Source organism: Fulmarus glacialis, unplaced genomic scaffold (assembly GCF_000690835.1).
Source record: "Fulmarus glacialis isolate BGI_N327 unplaced genomic scaffold, ASM69083v1 scaffold12386, whole genome shotgun sequence".
Classification (NCBI taxonomy): domain Eukaryota; kingdom Metazoa; phylum Chordata; class Aves; order Procellariiformes; family Procellariidae; genus Fulmarus; species Fulmarus glacialis.
The window spans coordinates 29416-51243 of NW_009216300.1; the positions used below are offsets into that span (position 1 = coordinate 29416).

The window sequence follows — 21828 nt, forward strand, 5'->3', positions numbered from 1 at the left end:
CAGTGTGTATAAAAATTAACCAGCATTGTGCAAAATAAAACACATTTTTGCTCTCTGTTGAAAACAGGACTGATAGGAATATCCTTTATTGGCAGTGTTCTGGAAATATCAGTTAAAAGATATCAACTAACATACAAGCCTACTGTGAAGTATTACCACTCCTAGTTTCAGAGGTGGCGAAATGAAATCGTGAGCTCATGTAGCGTATATGCGATTCCTGTATTTGTGCTTACCCCTTCAGAACACTTTTCTTCAACAGGATTCACAGTGAGAAACCATGAACTTGCTGAAGAAGTACAGAAGAAATCACACACTTACTTTCAGTAGTAAGGCAAGCTGTTTCTTTTGTTGTTCCAGTTGGGTGCTAGCTATCTTCCAGCGCTCCTGAATTTCGGTAAGCTCTGTCTGCAGGGCTGCCTCAGCTCCACTGTCAGCAGAGAGCAGCAGTTGCTTCCCAGCTTCCACAGTGAGGATATAACTCCCTTGCTGCCTTAGGAGAACTTTCTCTTTAAGCTGAAATTATTAACAGTTTTCTGTCAGCTTTGTCTTTTTAATTACAATTAGCAATTCAGTATAATTCATTCTCAAGCCCATACTTTAATTGATTGCATACCTTGGCTTAAGCACGAGCTACTGCCCAACTGCTTTACCCTAATCTTTTCACAATCATTTACTGCAGCAGATCTTTAGAAAATTTCTCCAAGGAGATAAATCCTTCTGATGAAAGACTTCTTTCTCCCCATTAATATCAGTATCTGAATTGCTCTTAAAGAGAAATAGTTCCTCTAGAGACTATTATGCTTACAAGCTTTATTATTATACGTATCTTCCAGACAAAAAGCTTGAAGAAACCAAGCTGCTAAATAGATACTGTTAGTCTCAAGTGAAGATGGACACGCAAGGTATCCTTTTTTCGTTAGCTAGAATACATTCCTCTAACAGGACATAATTGTTTTTTTCAAGACAGTTTCAGTGTGACATTAGCTACAAAGCAAAAACAGAAGCAAACAAGGCTCGAGAGAGAGGGCCCAGTAAGTTCACCGTTGCATGTTCTTTATGAACTCCAACTTCATTTCCATCATACTGCTGCTTCTGAGGCTATGCCAGTTCCAAAGAAGAACTAACATCCAATATTGCTTGCTGCAATCTTAGTCTGAATCTAATACATTTTTAAGAATGTTTTAAATGATGAAGGCTGTAAAAAAGGCGGGGTTTTTTTCCTCTTTCTTCAAACACTCTGGACGTACCTGCACTTCATCCAGTAGCGCTCTGGCTTGCTGCAGTGGGATAGGAACATTGCCCAGCCCACTCACTGGCTGACAGGATATTTCCAAGAGCCACTTGCGCAGCTTCTCTGCCATCTCCCTATAGCGTTGCCACTGGTGAATCTGGCTGTCAATGATCCCCCTCCTCTGCTGTGCCCGGCGAATTACTCCTTGCCATTGATTACTTAAAAGAGTCAGCTTCAGATTAAATTCATCCCTATTATAAATAGATAAATAAATAAAAATACATAGTAACCTTCATACTTTGATCTATTTGTTTAATGAAATAAACTGAAGAGAAAGGGAAGACGTTTTCTGGCTGCCAATTATGAAACACTACGAGAAAAGCACTGAAGTCTTGTGATAGCTGACTGAGGATGAGAACTTCACACTTCACGTACTGAGAGAACCAAAGGGCTCCAGTTATTGAGACCTTAAAAAACCCAAACCTTTAACACACAAACCTCTTCTACCTTCTCCCCAGAAATTCTGATTCTGCCCCTCTACTCTGCTCTGGTGAGACCCCACCTGCAGTACTGCGTCCAGCTCTGGAGCCCTCAGCACAAGAAAGACATGGACCTGTTGGAGCGGGTCCAGAGGAGGGCCACGAAAATGATCAGGGGGGTGGAACGCCTCTGCTGTGAAGGAAGTCTGAGAGAGTTGGGGCTATTCAGAAGAGAAGAGAAGAGAAGAGAAGGCTTCGGGGAGACCTTATTGCAGCCTTTCAGTACTTAAAGGGGGCTTATAAGAAAGATGGTGGCAAGCTTTTTAGCAGGGCAGGGCGCGACAGGACAAGGGGGGAACACTTTTAAACTAAAAGAGGGTAGATTTAGACTAGATATAAGGAAGAAATTTTTTACACTGAGGGTGGTGAAACACTGGAACATGTTGCCCAGAGGGGTGGTAGATGCCCCACCCCTGGAAACATTCAAGGTCAGGTTGGATGGGGCTCTGAGCAACCTGGTCGAGTTGAAGATGTCCCTGTTAACGGCAGGGGGGTTGGACTAGATGACCTTTAAAGGTCCCTTCCAACCCAAACTATTCTATGATTTTATGATTCTAAATATACAAAGAAAACCCACAGGTTTTGCCAGTTTGGATTAGCCAAATTCACAGTAAATCATGGAGATTACACAATTCACCCTTAGATTTATTACTAAGCTCAAAGCAGGCATAAGATACCCACAGCATTAACAAAATTCTCACATCCCAATAAACAGTTCATCTCATATTTAGGACCACGATACCCTTAGCAAAGTCAATGCATATGCACAAGTGTGAAGCCACTGGTGTTTCACTGATTTTCATTCACTTCATCACAAGTGTTTAAAATAAAATCTCAGACAGCAATGAATTCCTATTCCATCACATTTAGGCTGCACGATCCTTTTGGTAGAGGCAAATCCCCAGCTGGCATAAATCAAGTGTAACTCACTAAATCTGTCACTGAAGGCTCCTTTGGTGAAAGTGACATTTTGAAAGTAAATCAAAATAGACTTATAGGTAACATGCTTGATAATCCAAGACAAATCTTTGTCAGAGAAGCAGCCTGAAGGCTGTTGTATTCCCAAAGGCATTCACACATTCACATACCCCATAGCATCCTAAAGAACATGGTCTTATTTAAGAACTGGCTAATTAATAGCTTAATCACAGTGATAGTAACTTCTACCTCAGAAGAGCATGATCTGAACGCTGACATCTGCTATCTTCTCTGTTTGAAGTCCTCCACTAGTCTAAGTATTACTTCACATAAACAGCAGCAGCAACAACAACAAAGGAATGTCTACCTGTCATCCACCCGTCCTTGTTCTAGAAGGTGCTGCCCATCAGAGATAATTGAATGCAAAATCTGCTGGCGGCTGAACATCTCTGCCTGGAATAGCTGTTGTACAGGAGACACAAATGTTAAAACAAGATCTTACATTTTAATTCTACCCATATGCACTGGTAAAAATGAATTTTCATGTACTTAATGTCATTTCAAATTTATTCAATGGGTGTTTTGTCACAAACTTAAATAGAAACACATTTAAAAATCTCATTGCTGGAGTTACTTGCTGCTTCTAGTAATTATTATTAGTTCCTTGAGATTAAAAAAAAAACCTATTAAAAAGCTAAATAATATCAACAGGAGCTAGGTTTATGTCTTTGAGTACAATTGTGTGACTGGCATTATCATTTACAACAAAATCCAGATAGAGTATTTAATGCATGGACAGAAAGGGCATGGTTTATTTTCTGACATGTTTAAGAGTATTATAGGCTTTTGCCTTGTTAAAATGAATTTATGCATGAATTGTGTGTGACAGTGTTATATAAACTTTTAATACAATTTTACACTGCCAATAGAACTTTAAAAGAAATGGTCAGCCATGTGTAGGAGCGAGATATCAATTTTCCACTTCCTCCATTTTTTCAATTTATTTTCCAATTTTCCCTATCAGTCACAATAAACTTTCACAATACTTTTAAAACTGCCTTATTACTTGAATATTACTTAAGACAAAAAATTACCTAAGTACTACTTAAGCAAAGATGACTTAAATATATACTACTTAAATTTATTTTTAAAATCTTCTTTTCTTTTAGTAATGGACCATGTGTCTAGATAAGGTTGTTCAGGAACATTCTTATATTGATAAAGGTACAGCCAGGCATCAACTCAGGACTGGACCCACTCCACGTTCAAAAGGTTTTCAGAGAGATTAAAAGAGAAAGTATACTGGTACGAAGCTTGAGGTTTTTTTTTTTAAATTTTGTTAGTGATGGTGTTTGCAGTTGATAGAAGTTCACCCTTGCCTGAACTGAGAGCCCAAATCCAGATTACACCCCTCTTATATGGCTTCCCACCAGCTCAAATTGTGATGTACCAATCCCTGCATCTGCAACTGCCATCAAAATACCCACGGGCACCTGCACAATTAAATCCCTCAAGCACACTGTATGTAGCTTAGGACTTCTAGACGATGGACTACTTTTCAAAATGAGATTTTGCCTCTCTGATTCACTGAGTTAATTTTGAAAATGTTACGCAGGTCATAAATTTTGCCATAGAAAGAAATAGTGTTGTCTAATTTCCTTGTAGAAGTATTTGATAGTGTTCTTTGAATACCTTGGCTCTTATGAATGACTGAGCCTGAACCAGAGGTACACTAATTGCTCTATTATCTCATGAACAAAACCACAATACTGTGGGGTTGAGAATTTCAAAAAGCTGAGCAAGAAGACAGAAATTTTACTTCCTGTCACATCTATTTCTGTCAAGTTAGGGGGCATGGATGAAGCACAGGATGCAACAGCATCTACCAGCATTGTTGACAGATTGAGACTAAACAGAACACAACTGGTTAAAATAAAAAAAACACCAAAACCCAACAAAACCAACCCCCCCCAAAGAGACAATTTTAGTATTTTTTTAAGAGGACAGGTCAAACAAAAGCTTATTAAGCATGTGGAACTCTGCTTAGAGTGGAGGTATTCGAGCCCTACCCAGAAGCAGAGACATTTCTGTCAACATCCACTTGCTCTCCACATGTACGCTGTCTCTGTATATGAGGGGGATACTCCATTACGTGGGACTACTTGCCACCCCAATTTCTTCTCATATGTAGATCACTATGAATCACAGAAATAGGAATTCAAAGGAGGAGGAAAGGAGGACAGGTGTTGGAATGCACAATACCCGCACACTGGAAAAAATTTTGGTAATTGAGTTGGCAAGGAACTTCCCCTTCCCCTGCCAGCACTTTCTCAAATGCTTGTCTTGGTGCATTCCCACTGCGCGGGAGTCCCAAGCAATGTACCAGGCTTGCAAATGGATATCTGGAGAATTGCGCAAGAATGACTACAAGATCGTCCTGGCAGACTCATCTGATGCAGATGCCAGTGTTAGTGCATGATATTTGAAAAAGGTATCACCTCCATGTTGCTGGTTTGTAAATTTCAGTGGGAAGTTATTTCTAAATAAGGCCACTGAGGTAGCTGGGGTCCTCTTCGAATAAACACCAGCAAAGTTATGAGTCAGCACTAGAAAGCTGATAACAGAGCTGGAGGCATTCCAAATACCCATTCTGGGAATGCATGTGGAAACAGAATATTTTCTCATCTGAGAGATGACTTTATAGTTGTAATAAAAAAAGCTTCAACAGAGTGCCTGAGTAACACTTACCTGAGCTAATTGCTCAGATCAAGGTTTCAGGAGAGAATTAAGCTGAGATCTCAAGACAATTGAATGCAAGAAGATTGCCCTTAATCCCTTTCAAAAAATTATCGCTATGACTGGACACAACAACAGTAGGAAATTATCCACTTAGTAATGATTTCTGGACATTCAAATCTCAAAGACCTGAGATGTCTCAAATTATGAAGACACTGTCCAGTTAATGCTGGTAGCACTGAGGGGAAATGAAATGGATGTGAAAGCAAAGGCAGTTAAATGCTAAAGGAAATGTATGCTAAAGCAAACAAACGGTTGTGAATTACTTTCTGCTATCAGACATTCATCCAGACACTATGCTGTGAGATATAAGGCAGGAGCGGGGGAACAACATGACTTTCCCTTTGATCTGGCCTGAGTCTATGGGTAGGTCAGCTGAAAAAGTTGTGGGAACTGAAATTACTGTGGCCACATGGGAGCTTTGGTATGAAAACTGACTTGTCTTACTTGATCTTTACCAGGATTCTTGGCAGTAACAATATGGGTGGAGGAAAAATGTGCATCACTTGACTTCACTGAAGAATCATAAAGGCATCCTCTAGTAAAAACTCTGAATCAGTTTCTCCTTGCAGCAAAATCCAGGCTAGTTCTTCATTTGTTATAAGATCAAGATCAAAGCGAAGATCAAATCAGTTTGTTCTCCAAGGAGATGTTACCAAATGGGGGCCCCGTGATGAGTTATATAGCTCAGTATTTGACAGAAGTCTTCCTTTAACATGCTCTTCAGGTGCTGTGTATGTTGGCAATTTAATAACAAATAAACAAAATCAGAATAAACTGAAAGAACAGAGATTTTCTCCAGTTAGGACTGAAGACAAAATGCCAAATTGCATGAGAATAGTTAGGTTCTATGGGAAGACCAATAAAAACTTTCATTTCCTTGGTACAAACCAATCTGAAGTAGACTAAATGGAGGGGACAAGCACTCATAGCCATTATACAAAAATGCAGACAGATGCTCGAGTCCTCCCCCAAACTGGGTATTATTGACGTATTTGCATGCTTCTGTTTCTAAGTTAAGATATCCTCAGCTGGTGCAAGCTAATATAACCCAATTCAAGGCATACTATTTTATTACTCCACAAAAGAATGTGCATTCCATTTATGTATAAATAGTATGTGTTGCAGTTACGTATAAATACACATGATGACTTGCCTCATGTGCCCTCTGTTGCTCTAAAAGGCTCTGGTAGTTTCCCGAAATCTCTGCCGCTAGCTTCTGCTCAGTCTGAACTAATAAATCCATCCAAGTCTCACATTTCTCCAAGAAGGTCTGCTGCTGCAGCAAGAAAGACTGCAGCTTACTGAAAGAAAAAAAGATGGATTGAGGTAAGGTCTCCTCCTCTCACACGCAGTGTTAAGAGTCTTGCAATAACTTTTCCAGCAGAATTCCAAATCAGAGAGTAACACTTTTCCCACTTAGCTGCCTCACTCAATTTATTTAGTCCACACTTTGAAAAGTAGCAGTCTTCCTCATTTCAAATTCTGTTAATTTGTGGCAAAATCAACATCTCAGCTCACTGGCTTCGCTCTTTACTTATAAGTATAACAAAGAAAAGGAGCTTTGGTTAATGAAATATCTGAAACGTTTTCTATATTCTGCAAAAGATATACTTTCTAGCTGTTGTAATCTAAGAAAACTATACAGCAGTCTTTAACTATCCCCACCTGAATCTCTCCGTAGTCTGAGATGAGATCAGAGACCAATGTCTGTTCAGGTTCTGCATCCTTTTGATTTCTTTATCATTCAGAGGAAGCCTGTAACCCAGCTCATTAAGACGGTCCAAATCCGGGGTCATGCTGCTGAATTTCAACATCTGACTCTGCAACAAACAATAAAAGTGATATGTAGGAAGTTCAGTAATTACACTATTATAGACTACAAAATTGTGAACTAGCACTCAGTTAAATTTGGAACGGCCTTGGTTGCCACCAAGTGGCAAGCAATCCCTACGCCAGGGAAAAATTGCATTTCCAGTTTTCAGCCTCTGGTCCCAGACTGGGAGAAGACTTATGTTCATGTTTAAATGTGCACAAAGAAGTAAACTCAAATTCCACTGAAGTGTTTTGCTGAATTGGGGATTTACCACTCAGAGCTGCAAAAGTAGGCTAGTGTTTGAAGCCATATCTTTATATTGTCAAAAAAGTGAGCCTTTTTCCTTGTTTCTTAGCCTGAGTGCTAGGCTGGCAAATTCCCACTGAACTTATTCAACTTTTTATTTTTAGTTTTTTATTTTGCAGTACAGAAATATCCAGTTCACTACGTTAGGAAAATGACCTGCTTTTTAGCATGCCCAAGTGGAATTAGTTAATCCTGATAGAAAAATAATGGAAGATTAAAATGACAAAAACAGCCTAGATGGCAAAGTTCATTAACTTCCTGTCAGGGCCTCTGAAAGAAGAAGAGGGAAAAAAAAAAAGCCCCACAAAAAGAAAGAGTGAAAGAACTCAAATGGAGATCACATGGTATACAGTATGAATTTTTCTTCACTATATCAAGATACTTCATCCCTAAACTAAACAGCACTGCGACAGGAATTGCATAAATTAAAAAAAAAGTTGAGAGAAAACAAGATGAAGGAAATCTCCAAAAACTGCTAAAATTTCCATTCCCATTTTGATTTGATATTAATTTTATTCTGAACAGTTTGCCTGTCCTTTTCTTCTTTACTCAGGGGCAAAGTAACATGGACAATCACTCCCTGACTGCCATCAAACTTCTAAGTTCTCAGTCTTACACTTTGCATGAGTGACAGTCCTTTAATATGTATAGAATGCATGTATGATATTTGTGCATACCCTGTACGACAAATAACCAGGCTAACAGAAAAAAAATCAACACTTTCTGCGTTTATTAGTCACCTTGAGTTCCTCCATTCTACTCTGTATTGCTGAGAGATCAGATGAGTGACTAGGATCCTGTCCTTTCAATATTTCTTCTGCTTCTGTTATCCAGGCCTCAAGGACTTGCAGGTTCTTGGCAAAGGTTTGATAGTCCAGCACTCCAGCCTTGAATAGAAAAGGACCCACAGTTTAAGAACTTTGGCCACATAGCATCCATATTGACATCACACTCCTCGTTATTCTCATTATAGATTTGCAAACAGCCTATAGGATAGGAGCAATTGTAACCGCTGCTTTGCTCACAGACTGTGGAATTATTGGGGGTTTTTTAGGTTAGAACAAAAGATTTTTGATCATAGCAAAAAGGCAACACTTCAACTAAGTGCATCACTATCTCCTTGCCTTGAAATAGATAACCTTCCCTAACTTACTTTTATGAAACTAACTCCTCCGCTTAATTTATTGTCAGCAGAGAGAACCAGTAGTTGCATTATTGCAATTTGAAATGGAAAACTTGTCTTATGTTTTGTCTCCTCACAGCACACTGATGTTATAAGCACATTCTAGACAATGCTGGATTTCTTGGGTAAATCCTCTTGTTACCCAAACAGAAGCCACAACCTTTGTTGCTTTCTCACCTGTATACTTTCCCATGGAACACATTCTGCCACTCCTTTTTTCTCTTTAGTACCTGGTGACACAAGCAATTAGCAACATCTACTGAACAAGCTTTGACACAAGTGGTAGGTGTCAGTCTGGTCACTGACATTAATAGGAACTGTAAAAATCAATTCTACAATTATTCAGAATCTCTCATTTGTTTTACTGCTAAAGAACTAGCTGGGAAGAGAGGTTGTCTTCAGCGGAGCAGCAGCTGTGCATCCAGGTGTTAGCACTATTGCTGTCTGCAGAAAGCATGGTGCCCTTGGCATTCCAGATAGACCCTTTCCTCCATGAAGTTTGCTATCCTTTCCCCAGAATTTGGACCTTCTTAGAGGGTCTCTGTGCTGGACTTGAGCATATTTTCTACTCTCAGCTTTGGCTTCCAGGGAAGTCTAGGAAATGCTGATGAACAGGTAACACCACCCTCTTTTCCTGGGCAGTTTTAGCTAACTTACGTGTTTTCAGGTACCACAGGATGATCAGATTCAAGGACTGGAAACACTCTCTGCATACCTGAAGTACAGTCTGTTGCTTGCGGAGAGCCTGTTCTAGGGTTGACAGATTCTGCTTCAGAGAAAGATGATCAGATTGTATAGCTGCTGCTGCTGAAGCCTCCACCTGGCTTTTTAGCTCCTCTCCCAGCTCTTGAAGAACAACCAGTGACTCCTGTGCTGTCTTCAAATCCATGAGTACATCCTGTGGCAACACATTGAATAAAGATATGAATAGTTAACCTGACACTCTGCTGATGTCATCCTCCCCTGATTTAAAGGAGGAATGAAATGACCAAACTCCACCACTATATGAAAAACTTGTATTTACTACTGTATTTCAATGCCAAAGTGTCCACTCACACTCTGATGAAAAGGAAATGATGTGCAGAATAACAAAATGTGTCAAAGTACCTGTGCACAGCGGAACAGAAAGAAGTGACTGCTCAGCTACCTTTGAGCAAGCCTGAATTAGTGATGAGGCAATACTTGTTGAAACAAACCTTTTGAATCTACTGACATGCTGGTCCTAAGCAGTGGCAGCCCTCACTGTGGGTCAGTTCAGGTCTGACTAGACCTCCCTTTTTTTCCTGCTACGAATTACCAGGAGGGATGAAAAAATAACTTCTGTAAATGGCCTAACATAACGGCTAAAGAATGGGACATCAGGAAATGAAGAAATTATTCAAACTGAACAATTTGAATTGCCAGTCCAGATGACTATGGCAGCAAATGCTCAAAAAGCTCATTAATGTGTTCATTTTTATCCTTGCAATTGTTTTGCTTACACGAAGTCAATTAACATTTTAATTTTTTTGTCAGTGACACTTAACATTAACTTAAACTCAAAATAACCAAAATGTAACCACAGATAGGAGATAAACTATCCTGCTGCCTTGAGTCTTGAAAAAGGAAGAATCTCAAGGTTTCAGAGTGAATGGTGTCCTTCCATAAGGAAGGATAAAGACATCCCCAGAACATATACAGTCTCTTTTCATTCAGAAAAAGTGAATGGCCTTGATTGGTGGGAATATAGTCAAAGGATCTTGTGTTTCTTTCTATTATAAGGAACTCAACAGATTTGGTAGAGATATTTTTGCCAAGCAAGAAACCCTCTGATAAGCAGGGACTTAAGACTGAATCAAATTATATAATTCATCCACCTTCTCCAGAGAGAGGAGTTCAGATATAAGCTGCTGAAACAACACCACAAGAAGTAATGGAAGGATCACATGAAAAGTATGAGAAACTCATGAGATTTGGGTAGCAGACATAAAGCTGTCTCTCCTGTGCCCGAGATGCATCAGTAAAAAGAAATGTGTTTGTATGCAAGTTTCCAATACACCAAGTATAGAGTTTAGTAATGGAGAGACTCTTGTGATTTTTAGCCCACAGAGCTGTGCAAAACTGCAACGCTTAACTGAACATACATTACAGTCCTGAATCCAAGTAGTAACTTCATCATCAGCAATGTCTTTGCTGGTGGCAGTCTTCAGGAGTTCATTGGTCTGGTCTTCCCGCTGACGGACTGTGGAAGAGCACTGCTGGTAACAGTCCTTGTACCTTTGCCACAGCTGAAGGAGGCCCTTACTGGCACGCAGCCGCTCTGCAATCTCCTGCAGAAGGTTGTTCCACCTGGTGAAGAGATTGGATGAATGATCGAAGCCTGGGAGTCCACAAGGACTATCCCTGCCCCCTTTCCTCTCTGATGTTTCCCCATGGTCTTTTGGCTTTTAAGAAATTTGGTAATAATCAAGATCCAGACATTTGGGGGGGGGAAAAAAGAAAAAGAAATCTAAGAAATACGTTGACAGGCTGTTCTGACCTGTCACAGCAGGTCTGATCTGTGCTACATCTTGGATGCTGTGTATTAATGTTTTAGGTCAGAGCTGGAGTGTACTTTTTGAAGGGAACCAAGTGTGCACAGAGCATCCATGAACAACCACGAACTCCCAGTACCATATTCCTGCAAGGGCCTAAGAGGCCCAAAACAAGTGTAAACAAGAAACCATTTCTTCTGCTGCAATTTCCTCCCAAACCCTGACAGAATATTTAAAGTCATAAAGCTCTGTGTAACTCCCTTCTGAAATACTCCCAGACCTATTAAAACTCTTTATATTTTTATTATCCAATTAAATATCTAATACCCCTTTGAATTCTTGGCTCTAATGGCAACCAGAAACACGTACTTTCTCAAATGTGCTGGTATTTATCAAATTGCCTCATTATTTCCTTACTAAAGGAAATCATAATATTTTTCAATTATTACTATATGATAAAAATGGTGAAGTGAAAATTCTGTCAGTCATCATTGAAACTGTTAAATCCTACAGTATCTTTTTTGAAATGGGGTGAATAATCCCTCCCTCTGCTTCCAGATTCTAGGACAGGACAGACAACAGATTAAAATAAATTTGGCATGATTGTGTTTTCAAACAAACCCCCCAATTTTCCACCAAACTAGTTTTTGCTTTTGGATCCTGCCTTTCTGTAGCTTCTCTGAGTAAACGCTTACACTGGTTGTGGCCTGGATTCAAAGCCTGGAGCTGTTTACCAAGCTACTGGTGAAGGCTTAGACCTTCTTGCCTATCATGCCCTTCCTATAACTAGAAACAGCAACCTAAAATCTGGGGAGCCTGGTGCATGCATAGCAAAAAAAATTTTCAGACAGGATTCTCACATTTTAAGTGCAGTATTATTTTCCAGCATGGTATTTATGAATCTTGGTTGGCAGCCATGCACGGAGCAAAACTACTGACAATAATGTCCAAATGCTTTGCTGGAGAAAATAATGTTTCATTTATTATTAGTAGTAAATGAGAGAGTTCTGCTCCAGCCATTGGTGAAATGAATAACCCTGCCCACCCCCACAAGCTCCCCAAATCCCCCAAAACATAAAATAATAAAATATAACAAAAATAGAAATGATGGAAAATTGGGTCTATGGATAAATGCAAATTTACCACTGAAAGTAAAGTTCAATACACAGACATTTTCTACCTCATATTGACTTCTTTCAAAGTGTTGGTAAGTGTTTCAGTCACTGGTGGGTGACATTCTTTCAACAATTGATTGGTCACAGAACCAAATTTCTGTAAGCTATTTTCTTGCTTTTCCAATTCATCTTGTAGGCTCTAAAACAGAAGAATTAAAAAAAAAGATACGTGAGGTATTACAATTGCATGATGTAGAAACATTTCAAAACAGTATGTACCAATTACATCATACATAAGAATGCAAAACTTGATTTCATGAGTGTTTCATCTAAATAGAAGGTTGTTTAATATAAAGACTGTTGTTAGATTAATTTGATTCAATATCAAGGTGTAGCAAAAAGTAAATTTTAACCTCTTATTTTCTCAAAATGTAAAAATCTTGTCAAAGAAATTATTCTAAATAAGTACTCTTGCACAGAAGCAGTAAGTGCATGGAACTGCTTCAGAAATTAAAACTTAACTGATTGAACTAAATAAATTAAATAACATTTTCCTATTTAGAATGAGATGAAAAAAGTAACAGCACAAAAAAAGCTTTATTCTGAAAATAAGGTCCTTGCTCTTTCATTTATCAGTCTGAAGTACCGCTGGCAGGGAAAATGCTCTTTTTTTTTTTTTTTTTTACATTAAATATTTTTATGCAGTTTGAACAGCCCAGCAAATCTCCACCTGATTAAACAGTATAATCAAGATCTTAATAAGCAAAAAAAGTCATTTTTTGTACCTATTGTTTTACTGACACCTCCTCTCTGACACATAAAAAAAATGGAAACATAGAAAAGTGACTGTAAAGTGCATTAATGGATACTCTTTAAACCTTGGTTTGAAAAGTGCTGTTCATGCTTGGGGCATTTGGGTTTATATCTTACTGGACTTCAAATCACACAAAATATTTAAATGATAATGTGAACTTAGATTTGCTGGCAAATACTAACACCACAAGTTCTTGTTACTTTAAGCATCTGGAAATGTTTGCATAATTATTTTTGATTCCAAAGATAACAACTTCCTTTGAAATAAAAGGTTATTCTACATAATAGAACAATAATTTAAAAAAATTTTAATTGAATTATTTAACTTAATTTATTTCAATTAATATTAAATTATAATTTTATAACAGGAGTCTCATTGTATTTTATACTTTTCTTACAGTGGAAAACCACTTGAACATGTGCATATCTCAGCTTTTGGAACATTATTTTCTTTGATCTTCAATCTACTGCAACCACAGGGTTGAGATGGGGAGGAGGTTTAAAATGTGATTTCAACATGTGCCAGTAGCTCAGAAGCCTGACAAGGCAGAGTGAGAAACTAGTTTTAATGGTCACCAGCACGTTTTAAAAACTTTTAACAATTTGACACTACAGCTCTAAATTCAAAGAACAGCATCAAAAATCTAAAAAGAAAACAACTATCACGATTTTATTTTTCTGCAAAATGAAAAATGCAATGGCTATTTGACGATGTGTTTTCTTAATGTCGTATGATTTTAATATGCCAGCATGTCTGTACTTTCATTTCTTATGAACCAAAATGTATAGTTATCTGCATTTGTGCAATGAGGACAAAATTAATCCTTAAATCCATCCTTAGTATGTCAAGAGACATAGTATTCTTTTCACCTGAAGGTTATCAACTTGGACTTTCACAGCTTCCAAAGAACCAGTAAGAAGATAAAAACGGGACAAAGAATATCTAGCTTCTGTCAGGTAACTATTCAGTTCTTCATAAGCCACTTTGTAAATGCTCCACTGATCAAGAACAGATTGCAACAATATCTTCAGTTGGCTAACCTAGGAGGAAGGAAAAAAAAAAAGTAAATGAAAAGCATTCAAGATATTTGGGGTTTGTTTAAATTATTTCCTTCCTTTTGATCTCAAATACTACTTGTTCTACATGCCTAATCTTAAACCTGTTGGAGAATGAGGATTTTGCACAACAATCAGCTGGGCTTACACTGACTACAGCATAAAGTTCTGCTTGATTTTATAAAGCTAGAATGGCAGGGACTGAGAAGGTATCAAGTCCATTTGACTTTGGTCCAAAGCAGGATCAAAGAGAAATTGCTTAAGACTATGAGACATGTATCCCTGAGATGGGCAAGTCAGCCTATGCAAGTCAGCAGAGAGGCTGGCACTAACACATTGCATTCCTCCTGAGAAGGCAGACTGATGTTATCAAGCTTTGGATAATGACAATTAATGCTGACCTTTTCCTTATTCTGCAAGACCTGTGTGCTTGAAAAGGTAGTTCCTTACAGATCATTTGGTATCTTTCCACTAAATATCAGGAAGCATCTAAAAAGCTTCAATTACAAGAATTAAAAGCATCCTTGAAATGGGAAATATTATACCCATTTTAGGCGGAGTGTACACACAAACTTGGGGATGGATAGAAACCGGGACACAATTCAGAATCTCTTCCCCTACAATACAGAAGAAATTTACTAGTTGTAAACTGCTAATTCTCCCTCCCCTCCATGCCCTATTCCTGGAGCTATAATTTGCCCCTTGATGATTCTTTTACCATGTGATCCAAATTGGCCCAGGAATGGTTAATTTCTTGCAGTGTACTCATAACAGCAGAAGAGACTTCTTCCTTCTTGTTCTGTATCAAAGAAAGACCACTCTGTTCTACATTTTCTACTTCTTTTTCCTTTGTTCTTATTGATTCTTCCAATTCCTAAAACCAAACCAAAACAAAAACCCTGAGTATTTTTGTTTGTTTAATTGGATAGATAATGCCTTTAGATAGAAAAGATGCCCATAAGCTCCTTAGTTTAAAAATAGGAAAGTAATGCTTGCATACTTTGGCTTTTTATTCTCAAGAGAATCATAACTCATCAGCAATTTTATTTAATATTCTATGTTCCCTTTAAAGCATAGTTGTTTGTCTTTAATTTAAATAGAAGCATGTCCTCTACATTAAACTTGTGTAATCTTCTGCTCCCATGTAAGAGTCCAAAACTCATTAAAAATAGGACAGCATTTTGAATACATGGGAAAATTGTTGTGTGTCTTAGTTTGTCCTAGAACACTGAGAGGGCTTTTTAATTAGTCCAAAACTGGCTCAAGCCTCTGGAAAGAAAATGAATTTTGCCACCCAAGGAAAAGGACAAAATGACTTCCTAGGGAACGATGTCAATTTGCCATGCCTCCCCACATGAAGTGGAGTCTTTATTCCTTTGCCAGGTCCCAGCAAAGCCTCTTGCCCGAGGACAGTGAGCCTTCCCCTAGATGACAAGTTCACTGGAGTCCAGCCAACGGCAACAAGCAACAGACTGCAGGAATTTTCCTTATTGCCTCCTCAAGGTTGCATACCGCTGGGAAGCATTAATGAGCTTGATAGCATTTTGCTCTGCTCAGAGTTCCCACACACTAACCCAAGAAAACAGGAAGAAAATGAACAGTTGGCGTGAAAACAAGTGAAGAAAACAGGGCTGAGTACATAAGCACTGAGGCCATGACAACTTCTTAGTGGCTTGTTTTGCTGCTTCAGGCAAGCGCTGACTGTGTTGTTGATTTAAGATGACCCTAGATTGGTCACGGAAATGCTGATTCAAAGTTTGCCGGTTTTATCATGTTTTATCAATAACTGAAGTGCAGAAGCTCTGGTATGTAACATTCACTAGTCACAAAGCCTATGATCTTCCTCATGTTTCAATAGCATGAGAATGAAGAAAAGAGAACAAGAAGACTTGGTGAGCAACTATGAGTCATATAGCATGTTCCCATAAGCTCGTTCCTAGCCAGGAAACTACCTATATAATTTTTTCATGGCACGGTGCAGGCACATCCAAGAAAGTCCTGCAGTGCTCTGACTCATATGGAAGCTGTGTAGCTTCAGGTAGTACAAACACTGAGTCTGAGCAGAGTGGGGAAGTATGGCTTGTAGGCTTCAGGCCAGCACAAATTTGTGTTTACCTGTCTGGAGATCATAGAATCATAGAATCATAAAGGTTGGAAAAGACCTCTAAGATCATCGAGTCCAACCATCAACCCAACACCACCACGCCCACTAAACCATGTCCCTAAGCGCCTCATCTACACGTCTTTTAAATACTTCCAGGGTTGGTGACTCATCCACTTCCCTGGGCAGCCTGTTCCAAGGCTTGACCACTCTTTCAGTAAAGAAATTTTTCCTAATGTCCAGTCTAAACCTCCCTTGGCGCAACTTGAGGTCACGTCCTCTTGTCCTATTGCTTGTTACTTGGAAGAAGAGACCAACCCCCACCTCGCTACAACCTCCTTCCAGGTAGTTGTAGAGAGCAATAAGGTCTCCCCTCAGCCTCCTCTTCTCCAGGCTAAACAGCCCCAGTTCCCTCAGCTGCTCCTCATAAGACTTGTTCTCCAGGCCCTTCACCAGCTTCATTGCCCTTCTCTGGACACGCTCCAGCACCTCAATGTCCTTCTTGTATTGAGGGGCCCAAAAGTGAACACAGTATTCGAGGTGCGGCCTCACCAGTGCCGAGTACAGGGGCACGATCACATCCCTGCTCCTGCTGGCCACACAAAGTAGTCAGCATGATATGGAAAGCAGACTGTGAGGTGAATGCAATCTTGGGATGCCTCTGCATTAAGTAGTACATCTTGTGATCTCAGGTTATATTTTAATTTTCTGCAAGCCTTTCCTTACTGAGAGAGATGGATCAACAGGGAAGGAAAAACAACACAACAAAACTCTGGGCAAACTGCAAGTCCATGTCTTTCAATAAATTACTCTCCCTGCGAATCAAAACAACCGCAACCACCACCACCGCAACCACCACCACCGCAACCACAAGTGAACCATTGCCATAACAGACTTTATATTTTAGATAGTAGGGAGAGTATTTGGAACTAAATTCTGCCCAGTTTTGCAAACAGTTGCTATTAACAGAATTTATCCCTGCACATGTACAGCACACTTTTGCCTATATACAAATACGTGAGAGCATTTTTGCTGTACTGTTTATTCTTAGTCTTTTCTTCTGTATTATTTCACATTTCTTCAAACTTCTAGCCATGACCTTGTTCCAGATTACAGCCTTGGAGTGATACATCTTTTTTTACCAGCTGACACAAAGCAAACACTTCTAAGTTGTACTTAGTAAATTTTACTATTAGTGGATTTTAACACTAAAAAAGGCATTTAAGTTTGTACAAGGCTGCTCCAAAATTCAGAATGTAAAACATGCAAAAGTTTCAAACACCAAGAATAGCAAATATTTCTGGTTCTCTGTGAAAAGGGGTTTCTTATTCATCATTTTAAACTCATAATTGAATTAAAGACACATTACTGATTCTGATCTGTGATGGGAAAAAAATGGTTGCCTTCACTTATTATTGTGACACTAGGCAGCAACTAACATCGGTTAATAAATAAACTGCAGCTTTTGTACTGGATGAACCGGATACCTGGGAGTGTCTGATACAGTTATTTCTTAAACAATTTGTTTCTCTGCTGATCAAAGTTTTGCCATTCATAACTGACTCCCCAAGTGTATTTGCTAACTTCCCTGACCAAAAGGAACCATAAAGGTGATAAATCAGATTCAGCTTTGAACTCCAGCCAAGCACAGCCTGCCGATTATGTCAGGCTATGCTAAATTACCCTTGCTTCAGTCGTATGGGCTTATTGTGCTCATACCATTCTCCTTCAGTCTTTTGAAAGCAAAAGGGAATCCAGCACTATTTCCTTCTCTGGATAGTTGAATATTTGAAAAAATTTGATTCCTAGCACATATTGAATAAAAGCATAAAGCCTCCTTGGATTCTAGCATTTTTCTTTGAATAGTCAGGTGGAATATCTCAGGTGGAAAAAGAATGTAAAAAAAGGGGGGTCGGAGGAAAGATAGTGATAAGGCAGAAAAATGTTTCTGACAGTTCAAGCATAGTGTTCATGACATCAAGTTCCATAAGACTGGCTAAACAGGATGGGAACATATTCCTTTGATGGCCTTTCTAGTTCAGTATCCCTGGCATGCTTGGAAATGTCCATGCTTTAATACATAATGCAAAAAGAATAATGACTTTGGTTGCTTTTAAAGATCTTTGGGACATTATTGTTCCTTTCTTATTGCTTTCACTTTAGGAATGAAATCTCTCCCTCATTGAAGTAAAGAAAAGTTCTGTCACTGACTTCACTGATACGAAGATTTCACATGGCTTTATCAAGTATTGTTTCTAACTGCTGGAAAGAGAATATCGTTATTTATAAGGGGACATTACCTGACAGTCTTTCAAAGCATTCTGTACTGAAGCCTGGTCTCCAATTTTCTGTTGCTGTTTCAGCTTCTTCTCTTGGGTTTCAAACCAAGTTTTTAGGCACTGCACGTTATTTTCGTATTCTGTCCAGGATTCCTGCAGACTTTCCAACAGCTGGATCTGCAAAGAAATATGAGCATATACTTTCTCATACAATTACCTTTATTGGTGTGTCAATTAAATAAATCAGTGAAGACCAATGCTGACCAATGCCTTCTCGGAATTCAATGCTTTCAGAATCTAAAAACAGTATATGCATTCAAATTTAAATATATCTGCTATTTGTAAAAGAGTTCATAATAAAAAACCTGCTTTAGCCAGAAATAATTATATGGAGATAACTATTAAAAAATTATGACATGCTGAAAGAAGCTAACACTTTAGCAGAACATTGTTATGAAGTGGAATTCTTTTCAGAGATCAAGGACCTTGGGACTTCCCAAATAAAACTAAGCATACCAACATACATTTTATATTCCTTGCTTATAACTGTATAAAGTAGATGAATATTTATATTACCTCCCCTGTCAATTGACTGCTTAAAGTTACTTAGATTTTTCCAATTGTTCTAGGTGTTATTCAATGGCAAATGAGATAGCACTTCTATTCTTAAAAAAAAAAAAAAAGAAAGAAATGACAAAGCAGAATTTGAAAGCAGCAGCACTGCCATAAAAAGCATTCACATTACTTAAGACAAACCCTACTCTAAGGAATAAGCCATCTTAATTAGCTGTAATCTTAATTAGAACTGCTTGAGGACGTGACGGTCAATAGCAGCGCTGGCCACAGTGATGATGAGACAGTTGTGAGTGAAGTAGAGAAAGCAAGTAGCAGACTAAAGATCCTTAGAATAGCAGACTTTGGTTTGTTCTGGTAAGCATGATCCCATGGGAAGCTGTACTGAAGGACAAAGGAGTCCAGGAAGCTGGCTGATCTTCAAGGACAACTTTCTCAAGTCACAAAAATGACAAATCCACAAAAAGTAGATTACAAAGCATGGCCTGGCCATGCAGGGCTGATGTTAGGAAAGGAAAATCTTGGCTGGAGCTAACTAGTGAGGGACAGAAGCCCTTCTTGTTACTCTTCATGAGTACATCAGCAACTAATGGGAAACCACAGTACAGTCTGAGGTACACAGTGCCTTCTTTGCTCTGACCTTACTGACAAGGTCTCCTCTCATTCATCCCAGGTCTTCATGCCAATTAACGAATTTTGGCATATAGAAGTACTAGCCATGGTAGAGGAGGAAAGAATTAGGGGCTACTTAAGTATGCTGGACATATAAGAGTCCACAAAACCAGACAGGATGTAACCGAGGGTGTCAATGTCATTTCAAGGCTGCTGTCTGCCACCTTTAAAGGTCATGGTTGGAGGAAGTTGCTGGTGACTGGAAAAAGTCACCACAAATCCTACCAGAAGCCATCTCCACATGCATGAAGAACAAGAAAGAGGAACAAGCATGGTCTTACCAAGAGCAAATTGTGCCTGACCTAACTGGCTGCCTCTGCTATGATCATATGACTGACCCTATGAACAAGTGGAGAGTAGTAGATGTTGTTTACCTTGGCTTTAGCAAGACTTTTGATATGGTATCCCATAGTACCCTTCTAGTGAAATTGAGGAGACATGGGCTGGGTGGTAGGCCTACAAATGAATTAACCGACTGGAGTCATCAGGCTTAAAGGTTAGTGGTGAACATTTCGATGTCTATCTAGCAGTCATTTACAAGACGCATCTTCAGAGTCAGTCCTGGGGTGGATATTGTTTAATACCTTCATCAATAAACTGAATGACATGATAGACTCTGCTTTCAGCAGATTTATAGTTGACACTCATTTGGGAGAAGTAGCTGATATGCTGGAGAGTAGGCCTGCCATTCAGAGAGACCTCAACAAGATGGAGGAATAGGCTTATCAATCCCCAAGAAATTCAGCAAAGACAAATGTAAAGTCCTGCACCTGGGACAAAATAACCTCATGCAACAATACAGGCTAGCAGCAGGTTGGATAGAAGAAAAGGACCTAGGGGCTGTGGTGGGCAATAACTTGAACATAATAAATCAGCAGTGTGCATTTGTGCTGATGAAGGCCAACTGCATCCTGGGTTAGATTATTGAGAGTGCACCCAGCAGGTCAAGAGAAGTGCTTCTTTCCTTCTCCTTGACACTTGTGACCCATTTTTTGTCCTCCAGTGCAAGGGAGAGACTGACAAACTGGTACATGTCCACTAAGGTCATTAGTGGGCTGGAGCACATGACATACAAGGAAAGGCTGGCTTCATTCAGCCCGGGGAAAAGGCGGCAAAGGAAGCATCTCATTGTGCTGTCCACTCCTTATGGGGAGTTAGGGGGAAGATGGAGGCAGACTATTCTTGGAGATGCACGGTAAAAGGAGGAGAGATAACAGTCACAAGCTGCAACAAGGGAAATTCTGATTGGGACAAAGCAAAAACTTGTCCCCCACAGGAGTGGTTAAGCACAGGAATGGGCTACCCAGAGAGGTTGTGGAATCTGTCCTTGGAGATTTTCAATACTCAGCTAAGCAAGTCCCTGTGCAATCTCATCTAACTGTAAAGTTAGCTCTGAGCAGGACATTGGTCTAGACGACCTGCAAAGACTTCCAACCATTATTATCTTATAGTTCTAGGTATTTTGACAGTTCACTACAGAGCAGCTAGGTTTTTTTCTTTACCTTTTCTGTTATCAGGCCTTGCAGGATTTGCCAACGTCTGTTCATTGCTCCGAGCTGTTCTGCGAAATCAGTTTTGTCACTGCGTTTACTTTCAACATCCTGGCTGCTAATTTGTAGCACTGATTGGTTCACAAAGTCTACCGTCAATTGTTTGCAATTTAAATCTATCTTGTAACCCTAGTAGAAAAGAAGGGAATAAAAAACCCAAAACATAAGTACCATAATTTCTTACTTTCCTGCAAAAGAGGGGAAAGATGTTCACAAATTACAGCTTTAGCACAATTTAGCTAAAAGGTTTTTTAGCAATTGAACAGCAATTAAAAACATTGTTACTTTTTCCTAAATATTCAGAAATAAACCAGCAATACATTGCCTTTGGAACAAAGAAGCTGCCATCCCCCTTGTGCCCCCCCCC

General features: G+C 39.2%; 1 protein-coding gene across 1 annotated transcript in view; it reads right to left on the reverse strand.

The window, feature by feature from the left end:
* The window catches only part of LOC104077859 (nesprin-1-like), a gene marked incomplete at its 3' end in the record, with an annotated part of 66827 nt that overhangs the window by 29319 nt on the left and 15680 nt on the right, over positions 1-21828 (reverse strand). Inside the window, exons 12-24 of the mRNA XM_009579256.1 lie at positions 21414-21590; positions 18688-18843; positions 15005-15160; positions 14101-14271; positions 12483-12616; positions 10913-11117; positions 9505-9687; positions 8347-8493; positions 7153-7307; positions 6641-6788; positions 3056-3150; positions 1248-1482; positions 319-513 (exon numbers count right to left, since the gene is read on the reverse strand). Coding sequence (XP_009577551.1) covers positions 319-513; positions 1248-1482; positions 3056-3150; positions 6641-6788; positions 7153-7307; positions 8347-8493; positions 9505-9687; positions 10913-11117; positions 12483-12616; positions 14101-14271; positions 15005-15160; positions 18688-18843; positions 21414-21590 — 2157 coding nt within the window. The remainder of the gene's footprint in view (positions 1-318; positions 514-1247; positions 1483-3055; positions 3151-6640; positions 6789-7152; positions 7308-8346; positions 8494-9504; positions 9688-10912; positions 11118-12482; positions 12617-14100; positions 14272-15004; positions 15161-18687; positions 18844-21413; positions 21591-21828) is intronic.